Source organism: Limulus polyphemus, unplaced genomic scaffold (assembly GCF_000517525.1).
Source record: "Limulus polyphemus unplaced genomic scaffold, Limulus_polyphemus-2.1.2 Scaffold146, whole genome shotgun sequence".
Lineage (NCBI taxonomy): Eukaryota > Metazoa > Arthropoda > Merostomata > Xiphosura > Limulidae > Limulus > Limulus polyphemus.
The window spans coordinates 732,010-749,531 of record NW_013665756.1 but is presented as its reverse complement, the minus strand read 5'-3'; the positions used below and the strand labels follow the sequence as shown (position 1 = coordinate 749,531).

Here is a 17,522-nt window from a genome sequence, read left to right as displayed (position 1 = left end):
TACATTTAATTAAGTTATTGTAAATTATATATTGGTTTAATGTAAATGGCTATTGTTTGGGAAGGGGCAGTGTTACGACAGCGGAAGTCACGTGACGCTGGTAACACGTGATGAGATTCTAGAAGGATCGGGGATTCTCACGGAACATCCCAGCGTTTGCTAGACGCTCCTTATTTTAGTATATTAGATGGCAGATAAATTGATAACGGCTATAATGGAGTCAAGCTGTAAGTAAAGTGTGTAAATCATTGTGAATTATAGCGTTTGTTTGTTTTGAATTTTGCGCAAAGATACACGAGGGCTATCTGCGCTAGCCATCCCTAATTTAGCAGTGTAAGACTAGAGGGAAGGCAGCTAGTCATCACCACCCACCGCCAACTCTTGGGCTACTCTTTTACCAACGAATAGTGGGATTGACCATAACATTATAATGCCCCCATGGCTGAAAGCTGCGACGGGGATTCGAACCCGCGACCCTCAGATTGCGAGTCGAGCGCCCTAACCACCTGGCCAAGTCGGGCCAAGAATTATAGCGTGTGTTTAAGTTAAAGTGACTGTGGGAATTCTGTGTATTGCAAAGTTGTATTGAGGAAGAAGAACCTAATTTTATTTAAGAAAGGACTTGTATCGCTGAAGTTCCTCGGAAATAAATTTTACGGGAAATTAACAATCGACCAGAGACGTAACAACACTAATAAAAACAATTCATAACCATCCCTTTGAAATTAACACTGAAATACGTGAAAGTACACTTTGATAGACAACTCAGTATCACCAGCCACACTAACACCATGTTAACCAGAGCCACCAAAGGTATCAATGCACTGAAATTTGCTAAAGGAAAAAAGATGAAGAATGTTACTTACTAATGCTCCACCAAAGTCTTATCTGCTTCATCCTGGAATATGTATTATGAGTGCTACTCTAATAGATAAGATTGAAAAGATGCAAAACACATGTTTAAGACTTATTTCATGAGAGCTCTATTATATTTTACAAGCCTCAGCAGCACCACAGAACATAACAGTGTTTATAAGCAAAATTCTTCATTAGGGCCTTGCAGTGTAATGACTATGAATTCCATCAACGAGCCACTGCCCTTTCATTTGAGACACTATAGCTCCACAATGATCCTACAGGCATCAACAAAGCAATGGATTTCCAAAGTGGTGCCTCGAGAGATAGTCTTGAGTATACAGGTGTTATACAGCCACCACTGAGATAATTTGTCAGCATCAGTTCTCACATTCGCCTATGTGTAATTTACATATGATGCCACTGGGATCTTTCGAAATCAGCCAAGACAGAAAAAGTAGAGATTGACAAAGGATGAGGCAGAAATATCATGTGCATCTATTAAAATACAATAGTGATAGTAATCTGTCATCATAGACACAGATGGATCCTAAACCAAAATAGTCAGAGAGATGGTTGGGCATTTAAGCTTCCCACGAGCAATGCATGAAATGAGTTGGTAGTCATAAACCTTTAGATTGCTGAAACCCAAAAAACAGAAATAGATAGTGCAACTAATGTTATATTTGCATGTGACTCACAGGTAATGCATAAATTCAAGTGGTTGGTCCACTAATGGATGATAGATAGCAAAGCAGCAGCAAGATAAGACCATCACTTGGATTATTACATATACATGACTGTTTCCATTTAAATTTAATGTAAGAATTATGATTTAGATATTTTACCCAGTACAAGTGTTAAATTTAGTTATTTTTAGAAGTGATAGTTTATCACAAGTTTGTTTATGTAACTGTTTACGAATCATACATTGTATAGTTCTTTTCTTATGAACTGGCGATTGTTATATTATTGCATCAAGTTATTAGAACCTTCTAAGTTTTTCTCATTGTTTTAATTGAGCATTATTGTATCACAATATCTCGTAGTATGTGGAACGTTCTAGACCTCTGTTAGGGCATAAATATGTGTCGAAAATGTAGTTCAATATAGATAGATCTAGAATGCGTGATTGTGCATTTAGCCATAAAGAGTGTATAGTGGCGATTTTAAAGTAAAATTATCACATATTGTGTTGTGATAACAGAGTAGAGAAGAATAATACATCTTGTCAATTGTTTTTTTAAATAATTGGACCAGCCTGTGTTGACTTTGATGAAAAAGAAACAATTATTTGAAGCTCTGTATACAACTGTAGTAACCAATAGTTATAGTGAGGATTTTAAAGTGAAATTATCACATATTGTATCGTGATAACAGAGCAGAAGAAATAAATCATCTTGTCAAATTGTGTTCTAAAGTAACTGAACCAGCCTGTGTACACTTTGACGAGAAAGAGACAATTATTTAAAGCTTTGGATACAACTGTAATAACCAACAGTGTAACAAACATTTGTATTTATGTTTGATTTGTTTTAATATATTATTTAAAAACAATTGGACTGTGTGCTGTTTTTTATTGTTCAAATTTATCGCCAACAAGTCACAGATGCCTACTGTAATGAATCTGGCCCATACATAAAAACTGACAATGGTAAACCAGCCAGGATCTACAGTGTTAACTGGTGGTAGAAGTAGATGCACACAACATCAGCAAATAGGCCTATATATGCACAGCTGTAGTAGTGGCAAATATATTGTAGATGTCACAACAACAACATCATATAACCATGTCAACTGACTTTGATAAGTGGATAGAGAGGGGCGAGCAACTTGGGCAAAAAGATGGGAATCTAGGAGAGTTTCTTAAACAACAAATGAGATAGGAGGAGAGGCGGAGAAGGGTGGAAGAAAAACAGGGACACAAATTGAAAAGAAAGAAAGGAAAGACAGGAGATATTAGAAATAGAGAAAATAAGAGCACCAATTGAGAAAGAAGTAGGGGAGAGAAAGAAGAGACTAGAAATAGTGAGAATAAGAGCACAAATTGGAATGAAAGGAAATAATAGAAAGAGAAAAAATATGAGCACAAATTGGGAAAGAAGAGAAGGAGGGAGATGATACTGGAAATAGAGAGAATAAGAGCACAAATTGAGATCAACAAGTTCACCCAATAGGAAGATGGGGTACCCAAGAATGACAATGGGTTCAGACCCAGCTGATCCAAGATACCAAACTTTAATGAACAGAATGATTTGAATGCTTTCCTGAACAGGTATGAGAGATTCTCTCAAATTCAAAACTAGGACAAAAGCAACTGGGCAGTCTGCCTCAGCTCCCCTCTCACAGGAAAAGCCTACAAGTATATGCAGGGATGGCATTAGAAGATGTCATGGAAGATGACAAGTTAAAAGTACACTTGCTGAAATGCTATGAACCTACCAAGGAAGGTTTTTGCTGGAAGTTCAGAGGAGTCAAACCTCACACTGGAGAAACTCTATTTCAGTTTGCAGCATGTCTATGGTGATACTTCACAAGGTAGTTTTTAAAGACTGGCTGATCTACTCATATGTGAACAGTTCATGATCATGTGCTCCACTGGCATGTCATTATTCCTCAAAAAGAGAGCAACAAAAGATGTGGATGAGATGATCAAGCTGGCAGAACAGTATATGGAAGCCCATGGAGGTGGTATACCTGGCAAGTCCAAGAACAACCAGTTAAATTTGAAGCCAGTGATGGCTGAATAGAAGCAGGATGCCACCGAATGTGATAATAAGTCAACAGATAAAAGAGAGAAGAAATGATGTGCTTGTTATAAAATGGGGCACATTGCAAGTGAGTGTAAGTCTGTCACTAACAAGCAACTGCAAAAATATCAACATAATGCAGCTGGAGCTACCTGCAAAGACGGTGCTGGCAAGAAACAAGAAAGAGTGGCTGTCATCATGGATGCTGTTGTCAGAAGAAACAGAATAGAGACAACTTGTCAACTCCACCACAAGAAAGAAGTGCTATCATCATGATTAAACAGTGCATAATTGATGGTCAGCTCATGTTAGCAAATGGGTCAACAATACCAGTGGTGATTGGAGCATGTGACAAACAGTGAGAGATGCTAGCAAACCACAGTACATGAAGGCTATGTCAGAAACGAGAAAGTGAAAGTCCTATGAGACACTGGGAGCAGCAGTGAGAACCAGTCTAGTTTCTGATAACCAGATGGTGGGTAAGGTACATCTGTGCATGCTGACTGATGGGACAGCAAGAAAATTTCCCATAGCAAAAATAAAGGTGGACACTCCATACTCTGTGGGAGACCTTGAGGCAATGTGTATGAAGGCACCCATCTATGACTTGGTGATTGACAAAATACCAGGCAGTAGATGTTTGAAGGAACCAGACAGAAAAGAAACTGATGATGCATCTGCAGTCACCACAAGAGCTCAAGAAAAGAAAAGCAAGCAAGACATCAATCCTCTGCAAGTCTCAGAAGCCGACATCCCACATATTGGTCTACAGGAATTGAAAGAAGCACAGAAGAAAGACCCTTCACTGCAGAAACTTTGGGACAGTGCCTATGAGAAAGTCGAGAACTAGACAAAAGGGGAAGGGAGTCACAGAATAGAGGACCATAAGGGAGTGCTGTACCATATTTATTAAGGCAGTTCCATTGAGGAAGTTAAACAGATTATAGTACCAACAGAATAGTGGATGAAGTTGGCTCACAAGTTGATTTTGGGAAGACATCTAAGAGCAAAGAAGACGGCAGTCTGGCAGACAGAATCACCAGCAACTTCCATTGGCCAGGGGTCACTGAAGATGTGATCAGATTATGCAGGTTATGTGCATCTACCAAAGGACAGTACTAGAGAAAAGGAAGCCAAGGCGTTACTGGATGAAATGCCTCTCATAGAAGAGCTGTTCAGCAAAGTAGCTGTGGACTTTATCTGGCCACAAGTACCTGTATCGAACAAGGGCAACTGGTACGTGCTGACAGTAGTTGGCTATGTGATATTTTACCCAGAAGCTATAGCAATGCCAAATATATAGACAGAGAAAAGACAGAGCTGAAGATGGAAGTATGCTGTACAGTAGGCTTTCCAGAAGACGTTTTGAGTGACAGAGAGATCTAGTTTACCTCAGAACTGATGAAAGAAGTGTGTAGACTTAGCAGCTCTTTACCACCCAGTACAACTCCAAACGTAATGAACCTTGTGAGAGAGTCAATGGAGCCTTAAAGAGCATGCTGAAGAAAATGTGCTAGGAGAGACCATATGACTGGGACAGGTACATGCAGGCAGTATTATTTGCTTACAGAGAAATCCCACAAGCACATGCAGGATTTTTGTCCTTTGAGTTACTGTATTGAAGAACAGTATGAGGTACAATGCAGATATTGAAAGACCTATGGACAGGAGAAGAAGAGTCAGAAGTGAGGAACACATACCAGTATTTGTTAGACCTCAGAAACTGAATGGAGGAGACCTGTCAACTCACTTGGGAGAGTTTCTATGCAGCTCAAGGCAGTCAGAAGCCCTTCTATGACAAGAAGGTCAAGGATCGACGTTTCAGGGTCAGACAGAAGGTATTGGTTCTGCTACCCACAGACAACAACAATCTCACCCTACAATGGAAAGGACCTTTTGAAGTGCACAGGATGGACTATAAGGTGAAAGTGGATGGAAACTAAGATCTAAAATACCAATCTGTTGAAAAGGCACTTCGAGAGGGAAAAAAGACCTACCAGGTATAGCTATTGAGGCACAGATGGGAATTGCAGGTGTGGCTGTTATAGATGCAGAACCAGAAGACAGTGACTTTGCCATAGAAGATGAAAACCTATTAGACCTAAGACCACTGGGTGGCGATGAGACATACAAAGACGTCAACATCAGTGAAAAACTGACTGGCAAGCAGAAAAAAGAGCAACAAGAGCTACTGTGCCAGTATGCAGATGGCTTCACAGATAGACCTTGTGCAACAAAAGATCGAGACCATGACCAGGGATTCAGTCAAGGTGAAGTCCTACCAGATGCCCAATGTGATGAGAGACCCGATTGATTAAGAAGTCGAGGTATTGTTAAAAGCTGGAATCACTGAGCATTCAAATTCAGCCTACTGTTCACCAGTGGTAATTGTGAAGAAGAGGAACTGCTTAAAACGCTTTTGCATAGAGTTCTAGAAGCTGAACCTCGTGACGAAATTCGACTCCGAACCTATGGACAACTTACCGATTATCATGGTGAAACTAAATAGGTTCAAGTTCTTTACCAAGATCGACTTCAGGAAAGATTATTGGCAGATCTGATGGAGACAGAATCTAAAGAGAAGACAGCCTTTGTGACATCAGACAGATGCTACCAGTTCAAGAGGATGCCATTTTGGTAGGCCCAATCAACAGCAAAATTTAACCACATGACGAGGAAGATGTTTAAAAAACCTCCAACATCGAGCATTATGTGGACAACATTCTGGCCTATTCAGCCTGTGGTTAGCAGGATACTACAAGAAGCTCATCCCAAACTATGCTGAAGTTGCTGCACCACCGACTGACCTGACTAAGGCCAACCCAACAAGGTGAAGTGGGAAAAACTGTAGCAGATGGTATCCAGAAGTTAAAGTACATGTTAGGAAGTTTGCTAATCCTTAGAATTCCAGATTTCAACAAGCCATTCATCGTTCAGGCTGATGCATCAGACATTTTAATTGGAGCAGTACTTCCACAATAACATGTAGATGGACTGTTTCCGTAATGTACGTTAGTAAAAAGCTATTGAGTAATGAAAATTACTCCGTGATTGAACGAAAGTATCTGGCTATTATATATGCCATCTGAAAATTCCAGAACTACCTCTACGGGAAGGAGTAAATCATCCAGACGGACCATCAGCCCCTTGTATATGCTCAGAGGTGCAAAATCGACAGTGCAAGGATCATAAAGTTGGCATTGTACCTCCAGGACTACTGTTTCCATATACTGTTTCTATGTACATGAACTGAAAACAGTCTTTGTATATAGTATAACAAAATACTGTAAATATTTTTTTTGATGAAGAGCTTATTGTTAGATGTATACGATTGTTTACATTTACATTTAATACAAGAATTGTGATTTAAATAGTTTATATAGCACAAGTGTTAAAATTGATTATTTTAGAAGCAATAACTTATTGTATGTTTATTTATGTAACTGCTTACGAATCATATATTGTGTAGTTCAATAGTTATGAATTGGTATATTATTGCTTCATGTTACAATAGAACCTATTGAGTTTTATTGTTGTTTTAATCAAGTATTATTTAACCATAATGTCAACTAGTGTGTGGAACATTACAGACCTCTGTCAGGGTATAAATATGCATTGAAAATGTAGTTCTGTATAAATAGACATAACTATATGATTGTGAGTTTAACCACAAAGAGCGTATAGTGGCGATTTTTAAGTGAATTTATCACAAATTGTATTATAATAACAGAGCAGGAAGATTAATTTGTGTTCTAAAGTAACTGAACCAGTCTATGTAGACTTTGACAAAAAAGAGAATTATGTAAAGCTTTGTATACAACTGTGATAACCAACAGTGTAACGAAACTTTGTATAAACGTTTGACTTGTTTTAATAATTAATTTTAAAACAAGTGGGCTGTGTGCTATTTGTTTATTGTTGAAATGTATTGTCAACAAGTCACAGACACTTACTGTAAAGAATCCGGCCCATACATAAAAACTGACATTGACGTAGGTGCCAAGTTAATCAGGGTAAAGCTGACAATCTTGCATGAGAACCCTTTTATCAAGTACAGCACAATTCTACTTGCATGATATCAACTTCCTCAACACTAATAAGGTAAAAGTGGTAACCATAAAAGATCTTCATTGACATTCAAGGGGAGTGAGTCTGTTTCAAAATTAAATACCATATGATGTAACTAGGAAAACAACATAAGCGGAACCAATAAGATAGTGCACAGCCAGAAGGTCACTGGTAACATCAGTAAAAAAACAACGAAAAACTCTCTTCTACCTCTTGAAGGGTCAGCACCTGGTGGCACAAACCACTGGGATTGTCACTTAGTGCTCAATTCAATTCGATCCCTCCAGTTAAGTTCTCATGGTCTGTGGCTGTTACATAACACAAAAAGCTATTCTAAATTACTTGTAATTACGAAAAACTTTATTTACACTTTAACTGTTAACAAAAGCCCTCTGAACTATACACTCCTACTATTGATCTACCACGAGTACCATATTAATTTGACTAACAATGTGCCTATAAATACTTCTTACAATAATTACTCAGAAGTTCTAGTATGACCAATATAAATGTTAACTTGAAACTTTAAGTATTATTACCTGTAATCTCTCGACTTTTCGCCCGATTACAAGCATTACACAAAGTTTAACATTCAACAATTTGTTCACATGACTATGCGTTAGGAATATCCATAATGATTTATTGTTTAAGCAAATGTGTAAATTTTTATATTCAAAGCAGCAAATCACGTGGCAATATCAGCCGATATAAAGTCATGGTGGAACGGAATGTATAAAAACTACATTTTAATACTGTTTGGAATTGCATAGATAGTATGATGCTACCAAAAATTCGTCACTTTTAGGAAGGGTATGTAATAGCCTAATCAACACACTATATTCATGACATCAAATCATAAGGATGTGTTCAGACTTGAGATTTAGAATTTCGAAAATGTGGATATCTTTCTTTTAACATGGATCTATTTGGGGACCAGAACCAGTCATGGTAAGGAAGGTGCAGCTTTTCGTAACAGATGGGAATTCATGAACACAAAGGTCTAGACCACAGATAATCAACTAAGGACTGGAAATACTGATGGTAGACAATCTCCGATCCATGGAATAAAGCTAGGATAATCAGGTAACTATTAATCATAAGTGTTATGAACACTTGTTTTCCTAGCCACCGAGTAAATTTTCTGATGAGAAACATCATCTGATGTTTTGAGAAAATGACTCCCATAATTCAGTTGAGTAGTGAGAACTCTAAGGAGCATACCACTCTGTACTCACTAGATTTTTCACCTACTTACCTGGGAAGTATACCAGGTTTATATGCTACGAGAGTTGAATACCCCTGAGAGACACAAGTACATTCTTGGAATAAAAGATTTGATTTTGACATTAAGAATTGATCATTTTTTAAATGTTGTTTCATTATAAGATACAGTATTATGGCATGAAAATGCAGGTTGTATTATTACTAGAAGAAGTGGAAAGTAACAACCACATATTTGACCCCCCCCCCCATTCCTTCTTTTTAAATCTGGGTTCTTCCTGCTTTCTGTATGACAACCAGAGAGTATATTGGTTGGAGAGTTTGGCATCAATGTTTCTATTGATTGGTGGAGATGGCAAAAGGCAGCATGGCCTAGGTAGCTAGTCAAGTGGAAACTTGAGGATCAAGAAGATCTCAGCTCTTTGGACACATGTTCTATGGGCAAAGATGGATGTAAGCACACGTTAGCCTGTAGAAATGTTGTTTGACCATTAACCTACTTTATGAATGTAATTGTTACAACCCACTTTAGCCTACAAACTCAGCTGAACTTTTGACCAATGGAATTTTGTATGAATGATTAAATTCTGTATTTATCTGGCTACCTTGTTTTTGAACTAGTCAGCAATTTTCTTTCTATTCCTTGTTGATGATTATCCCTGATGACTCTTTTCATTGCTTAATAGATTGTCCACACAGTTGAAAATCACAGTGAATAGCTCGGCTGAATACAAAAATCAAAATAGCCCAGCCTCTTCACAAGAAGTTGTCAAAGCAGATCCCAGAATACGCGCTTGAGGTCCAATAATATTAGACAGTTACAACAATGTCTTCCCAGTGTAGGTCATGTAACTATGTTTTGTAAGATATGTTACATATGTTTTGTAACATTATATTTTTTGTTTTTTTTCTTGGTATATATATATATATATGGGATAGTTGTTTTGATAATAGTTTTCTTTTGTACAAGTGACTCTTTGGACTGACTGATTTTGTTTATGAATGGTTTTATTAATGCATTTATTATGAGTTTTTCCATTCTCTTAGTGTTTAATTGATTGTAAAGGGTTAATTTCATTTGATAAGTTATATTGTGCAATGGGAAACTTCACCACATGTCTACCAAGTTTAATCTTCACCCTTTGCGAAGTTTGTTTGTTTATAATTAAGCAGAAAGCTACACAATGGGCTATGTGCTCTGCCCACCACGGGTATCGAAACCCGGATTCTAGCATTGTAAGCTCGCAGACATACCGCTGTCCCACTGGGTGGGTGGGGGGTTTGTGAAGATACACGTCGCTAAACCATGTGCAAAAAGAGCACATCCAACACTGAATTGGACACGCCAAATGGTGTAGAATGGCTAGAGTATTAACATGTAAATTGTATTATGGTGATTTAGTAAGACTATAAATATTCGATTCTTGCAAAACATTGCATTCCTGAGGATGATTTCCAGTCTCATCGAGTTTTTTCTTTTATCCTTTACAGTAAATAATTTAATATTTTATTGTAATTTTGGGACTAGGAACAGTCTCATTTTTAGAATTGTGTACAAAAATCGTTGTTTTATTAATATTTTTTTTAACATTAAACAAATATAGTTGTTTAACAAATTGTGAAATGCATCTGTGTTCTACTATTTCAAATTGAGAAGTGAAGATTGGGCTCTAAAGTATAAAGGGAGTGAGATGCATTAGGAGGGTGTGTCGTACTCCTATTGATAGTGGGTTGTCACATGCTCATTTGCATACTACAACAAGCTGTATCACGCGTAAACACGTGAGGGTAGGTGAGAGTATCAAGGCTAGTGGCAAGTGAAACTTGCGCATATAGAGAACAGTACTGAATGAAAAATACTATTATGTGAGAAAAGGTAAGGTGTCGTATTGGAAGTTAACTTTAACTGTTGGTCTGAGAGAAAGAGAAGTGTGATATTCAGGCATATCATGGGTTTCCTACTTTCTCTAGTAATATAGAATTACTCCATATTATTGATTATTTAGTGTTCTATTGTCATAGCAGCAACATGTGGTCCAGAGATGTTAACATTATATCGTTATAGCTGTATAGCTTTTTTGTTTTGTAGATGACATCATTCTGACAACAGGGATATTTCTTTTTTTCTATGTAAAATCCAGGTTGAACAAGTTAACGCTGAAATATCCTTTGTTGGTAGATTGCGACACTGACTGAAGCTGAGAGCCAATCAATACTGTCAGGGAACAGAGGTCATGAGATGATATTGTCCAATAAATGAATAAAACAAGCTAACATTCTGGATCCAGAATGGACTTTCTTTGATCATTTATAATTCGTTTTCATTGAGACTAGTTCGTCAGAGATTCATCTTGAGAGACTAACAGCTGGTGAGCTGTTCACTGATCCAGTATTGGTAATCGTTCACATGTCTACGTAGGTACACACACAGTTTTTTACGTTGTGTCGAAAGATTTAACTGTTATTAAAATGTGACCAATTTATTTCATACACAATATAAACTTCATTCAAGTAATCACTTCCCTTGTTTCTTGGTTAAATCTGCATGTCTGATACTTGTCAGGAAATACCACATCTCTACATAATTTGACCTTTTCCTATTTCTATTAAGTAATACAACTATTTCTTATTTCTGTTAAGAACAGAGCCTAATGCAAGTTTTTATTACATGTTATCTGATATTTTCTTGTTTCTGTTCAAACATTAACTTATTTTGGTTTAAAACAAACTTTTACTGCATGATGTTATCTAATTTTACTACTGTTTAAAACAATGATTCTCATGTAGGTTTTATTTTTATCTCATAATTTCTTGTTTCTGTTCAAACACTAACTTATTTTGGTTTAAAACAAGTTTTTACTGCATGATGTTTTCTAACTCTACTTCTGTTTAAAACAAGGTTTTACAACATGATGTCATCTAACTCTACTTCTGTTTAAAACAAGGTTTTACAACATGATGTCATCTAACTCTACTTCTGTTTGAAACAAGGTTTTACTGCATGATGTTATCTAACTCTACTTCTGTTTAAAAAAAGATTTTACAACATGATGTCATCTAATTCTACTTCTGTTTGAAACAAGGTTTTGCTGCATGATGTCATCTAACTCTACTTCTGTTTGAAACAAGGTTTTACTGCATGATGTCATCTAACTCTACTTCTGTTTGAAACAAGGTTTTACTGCATGATGTCATCTAACTCTACTTCTGTTTGAAACAAGGTTTTACTGCATGATGTCATCTAACTCTACTTCTGTTTAAAACAAGGATTTCTGTATGGGTTTTATTTTTACCTGATATTTTCTTGTTTCTATTCAACAATACAGCCTGATGATGATTATTACTACACAATGTATCCTGACATTTATTTATGTTTAGAACAAAACTATGCAGATATTTATCTTTGAAAAACAACAGTGCATTTAAAAAAAGAGACGAGGAATCATAACACTCAAAATGAACATCACAAAAACCACATTTATTGCTGTTACCTATGTGGTTCACTGTTCTTGGCAAGTAAAAGCAGAGCAAAAAATCATCCCTTGTAATAAAAACTGGTTTTGTAAACAACAGGGTGAAAATAAAATAAATATTGGTTCATGTAAACCCGTTCAGCATATACAAAAGTGTAAGATTTTATTATACCATACTACCAAACCAATGTTGTTGTACATCAGTTTCACAATACCCACCACATACATAATGGTAGTGTAACAGTGTATATAAAGGAAAAATAACTCACATCAATTAAAATGAGTGACAACCAGTAAAAATGTAATAATATTATACACGTGGACATACTACTACAGCTACTAGCAAGTCTCAATATCAGCAATATTACAGCAACTACAAAATATCAGGGCCATACATTGAAAGATGAACTTTGAAACTATGTTATGCTGGTTTATCACACACCTTTCTTTTTGATAACATTAACTGTAATAGTTGCACATTTCAAACATTTCTGTAAACCAAACTCAAGAAAGAATGATGAATTAAGAGCCACTACTCTAAATCTTAAAACGAAAAACAAGTTATGTTTCAGTTTGGATGAGATGTTCTTTTATCAAATGTTTAAGAACCAGGTAGAGATAAAGCTTGTTGAAAAGTATGGATATTTTGAGGTCTGTATATTAACAGTTTCCACAGCTGATGTAAATAACTAACAAACCATAAATACACAATATGGAAATTCTATGATAGATTAAAAGGAAACATTGTTAACCTTTTAAAAAAAAAGTACACCAATAATAAAGTCCAGCATGATTAAAAATATGAATAGTAATTAAAACACAGCTGTTAATGAGTCAAAATTACAGCCAAACCTGTTAGGTGTATAAATGATGGTACTATAGCTACATATCTTACATATGTATATAGATCAAAAACTGTAAATATATAATGGATTCTGTGATAAACTTCACACATTATCAAATATTCTACTTTTAAATAATAACTACCAATTTAGTCACAGAAATTATACTAGTGTAATGCAGCTTATTTTTTGCAAGTATATTTAAATTTGTATTTAAGAGACAACTGTACTTTTTTCCCCAACATTTCGGTAAGTAGAAATACAAACATATGTGCAGAGTTTAAAGTTTACTTCTCAAAATTTTATACTTTCATGAGTCAAATGATGACAAAAAAATTCATGCTATGTTGTTTCATGGTTTAAACATTATTCTTTATAATTCTATCGACTTATGTGGCAAACAATGACAAAAATAATTCATCATGCTACGCTCTACACAGTTTATACTTTACTATATTTATTGTTTATAATTCTATCGACTTATGTGGCAAACAATGACAAAAATAATTCATCATGCTACGCTCTACACAGTTTATACTTTACTATATTTATTGTTTATAATTCTATCGACTTACGTGGCAAACAATGACAAAAAATAATTCATCATGCTATTCTCTACACAGTTTATACTTTACTATATTTATTATTTATAATTCTATAATCTGATGTGGCAAAAACAACAGAAAATCCACTTGATAATTATATGCCACAATAAAAATCACTAAGTCATAGTGAAAACAGAGTTTGGGCAAGTGAATCTCAGATATATTCTAAAACTGAAAAAAAATCTGACAGGGAATAAAGGTTATAAGTTATACAAACAACAGAAACTTTCTTGTTCACTTGGCACAAAGGGTTACATGAGCACTGAAATCGTTTGCACAATATCTGAAAAATACTCATATTAAGAAAGCTAATTTTCTGTATACTCTTTACATCTGAGTAGCTTCTGATGTAATAAGACTTTGTACTTGTCCCCAGAGAGAGAGAGAGCTATGCTTCAACAGCTTCATCACTCAAAATATTTTAATTCAGAAGTTCAGTATTTTTATAAATTTTTAGAACAATTTTCTATAGCATTGTTTCATTTTACTTATTCAAAGAATAATACACTGATTGGTGACACTCCAGAGCAATCTTCGTTTACTGAAGGTCTAATGCTTACATCATCAGAATAGAACTTGGATAAATGTTTCCTCTTGCTATAGCAACTGAAAAACAAAATTTACCTTCTTCCTTATTTGGCATTTCTTTTTAAAGGATAGTCTGGAAGACAGAAGAACATTCATATTGAGAAGTTACAAGATTCCAGTGTTAGCCCATTACATTATGATAATAGCCTGTTTTAAATAGCACAAGGGTTTCTAAGTCCTATGGACACATTTTCACATACATCAATCATGATTTAGCTTCATTTACTTAAGAACACTTACTACCTGAGACCAAAAAAACAAGAAGCATCATTGTCTTTCAAAACTGAAAACATAAATATTACCCATTAGTCTCAGCTGTCATTGAATGGACCTTTAGGTCTGGTAAACATTCGTTCATATATATACCTGATTCTATCCTTCTCTTGTACTTTATAATACTACTCAGTGGAGAAGAGATACAACATTTTACCACTACAGGAAATTTGTTAATATAATCTTTTGAAAAGTACCATTCAAGTATGAAAAGCAGTCATGTATTTGTTTTTATGTATGACTAAATGAAATCAAGACTTTTCTTTCTCATGCATGTTCTTTACTCCAGCCTAGCTATATCCACTTTCATGTAACTTAGTTTATAAAAGGTCAGCAAAAGACACTTTTAATTGTATTGTACATGTCTAAGCTCTATTCCTGTACAGTTATCTTTATTGTTCAAAAAGAAGGATACCGACAAGGTTTAAAATAAGAACAATTAAGACAGTAATAAAAGATTACTGACTATCCATAAGGAACTATTTTTTAAAAATAAATAATTTCTATAGCTTCCCTCATCACTTCTCATTTCTTTTAATTTTCAGTGAAAGCTGTTTGATATAAGTGATATAAAAGTTACAATAATTTTTTCGTTTAATCTCTACAATAGAGATTCAAAGGTTTTTGGAATCAGTTTCACTGAAATTGGGTAGTGAAAATGATATATTAAAAACAAAGTATTCAAGTCTTCTCAAAAGTCAAGTGTGTTATACTCTTAAGCCTAAAAAGTCTCAATGCTTCATCAGCATTAAGCATTTTATACCAATATGAAATAATATTTTATGAAAGCTAACATTTTTATCATATTGCAACTGAAAATTTCCTACTTACTCAGCAGTTCATAAGAAGCTGTTTCAGTAACTAACCAGTATAGTTACACACTGTTATCTTTAAAGTATGCACATTAAACTAAGCCATTACTCTACTATTTTAAAATACTTTGTTTGTCAAGTATATGGTGAGTACAAGTACATTTAGAAACAAAGATGTTTTCACATATTTATCTGTAACAGTATGAAAACTCTGACAACAACCTCCACAAAAATACCATAATATGGTATGCAGATTTCAATGTGATGTAATACAAATCTTAAATGTGAACTTATTTTAACAATGATGATTTTCTATTAGGTCTTTCTGTAATGTTAATTTTTGAACTAAGTTCTACTACAATGAATAGAAAATGAACCAAACTATAAATACCAGACCACACTTACATACTGACTGGAATAAATACATTGCAGTCACATTTCACTCACAATTTTCACTGTTTACAAAGGGGATAGTACTATGGTAAAGTCCTAGAAAAGCCAACAAGGGTTAAAAAATGTCACAAACTTGGTACAATACATTATTTTATAGAAATGTGGGGACGGACCACGTACAAGAGGAAAAGCCTTGTCTAAACTATAGTGTGTGGGTGGGGGGGATACAAATTATTACAATAATGATCTGTACCAAGTATGATCAAAGTGGGGATTTTTTATTTTTTCTCTATTTTACACAAACACATTTCAAGCCAAAGCCCTACAATATTTGTTTTACAGTTAATTTGGTTAAAACTGTAGTTTGGTGTGGAATGATGAATAATATAATTTATCCATTATTAAAAAAAAGCATGAAAAAAAAAAAAGAATAAAAGAGGAGATCTTGAAGACACCCATATTCTATTGCTGACATACTGTAGTTTAGTACAACAAATTCAAAAACAAAGACAAGCATTAAGACCACCCACAGTATCTGAAAGAACTTCAATTATCAAATGATGAATATGGAACACACAAAGAAACCTACTGGAGATTTCCACAATGGACTGTCATCCATTCTGGTAAAAGTAACATTTGATAAAACATGTCAGGGCAGAAAACAATTTCTTTCTATTTTGACAACAGTATCAGCTGGAGAGTTTTAACACTATTTTCTGATACAATTTACCACTTTCAGTCTGAAATTAGTCTCCCTGCCCTTCATTCATGATAGTCAGAAACAGGGTTGAGCTGGTTATACTACTGTTCAAAAACCTTCATCACTAGATTCATCACCAAAGTTATACTTAATCGGTGCACAGGAGCGGGCCGAGCGAGATCGGGGTGCAGGGGCACTGCTGCATTTTACCTCAGACTCATCATCATTATCATCACTGTCTGATTTAGCCTTTTTCTTTGGGTCCTATTGTACAGATAAAATAATTTCTATTTATTAAGTGGAGATCAGAATGTAGTTGAAAATGAGCATATTTTAACAGTTATAATGAATGTTCGCAACATTACAACAGTAGTCAGAAAATATTCATTTGTTACTTAACTGAACAATTACACAATTAATGTCATGAAATTAATCACTAATTGAAATTAGAGTTTTTGATTAATTCAAAGTTGTTCAGCTTAATCAGTTAGTGTCATGATTCAAAAAAATAGTTAATTAGTTCAAATTAATGTTTCTAATTAATACTATTTTTGATTTTTTAGTTATAAATCATCAATTAATGAGCCCGAAAATTAATTCATTATCAAATTCCACTAACTGACCAACTCTAACAGTGGGTTACAAAACTTGAGCAAGAATTTTCTGTGAACTTTTCTGTCTGGCTGGATTCTTAGTTCAGTCACATAGAGTGCTGTTGAATAACACTTCAACTCACAAAAAACACAAACTAATGAATGTATGATTTTAGTATTAAGAAAATTCTCTAACAATCTATAAGGTTCTTGGTGATTCTGGTTTCTTATCATACATATGTTTAGATGTTAGAAATTAGAGAAACTCATCAATTACAGCAAAAATTTTGATCAATTATGAGCCTTTAACCTTTTTGAGACGAATCATGGGTGAAAGGCCATGTCTTCT

At 34.9% G+C, this 17,522-nt stretch overlaps 1 protein-coding gene across 4 annotated transcripts in view; it reads right to left on the bottom strand.

Annotated features, from left to right (window-relative positions):
* Positions 1-12,351: 12,351 nt before the first annotated feature.
* The window catches only part of LOC106475421 (DNA topoisomerase 2-alpha-like), a 114,630-nt gene continuing 109,459 nt past the window's right edge, over positions 12,352-17,522 (bottom strand). For all 4 annotated transcript variants that reach the window (XM_013936108.2, XM_022380624.1, XM_022380628.1 and 1 more), the window contains one exon: positions 12,352-16,844. In XM_013936108.2, coding sequence (XP_013791562.1) covers positions 16,689-16,844 — 156 coding nt within the window. In that variant the 3' untranslated portion in view covers positions 12,352-16,688. The remainder of the gene's footprint in view (positions 16,845-17,522) is intronic.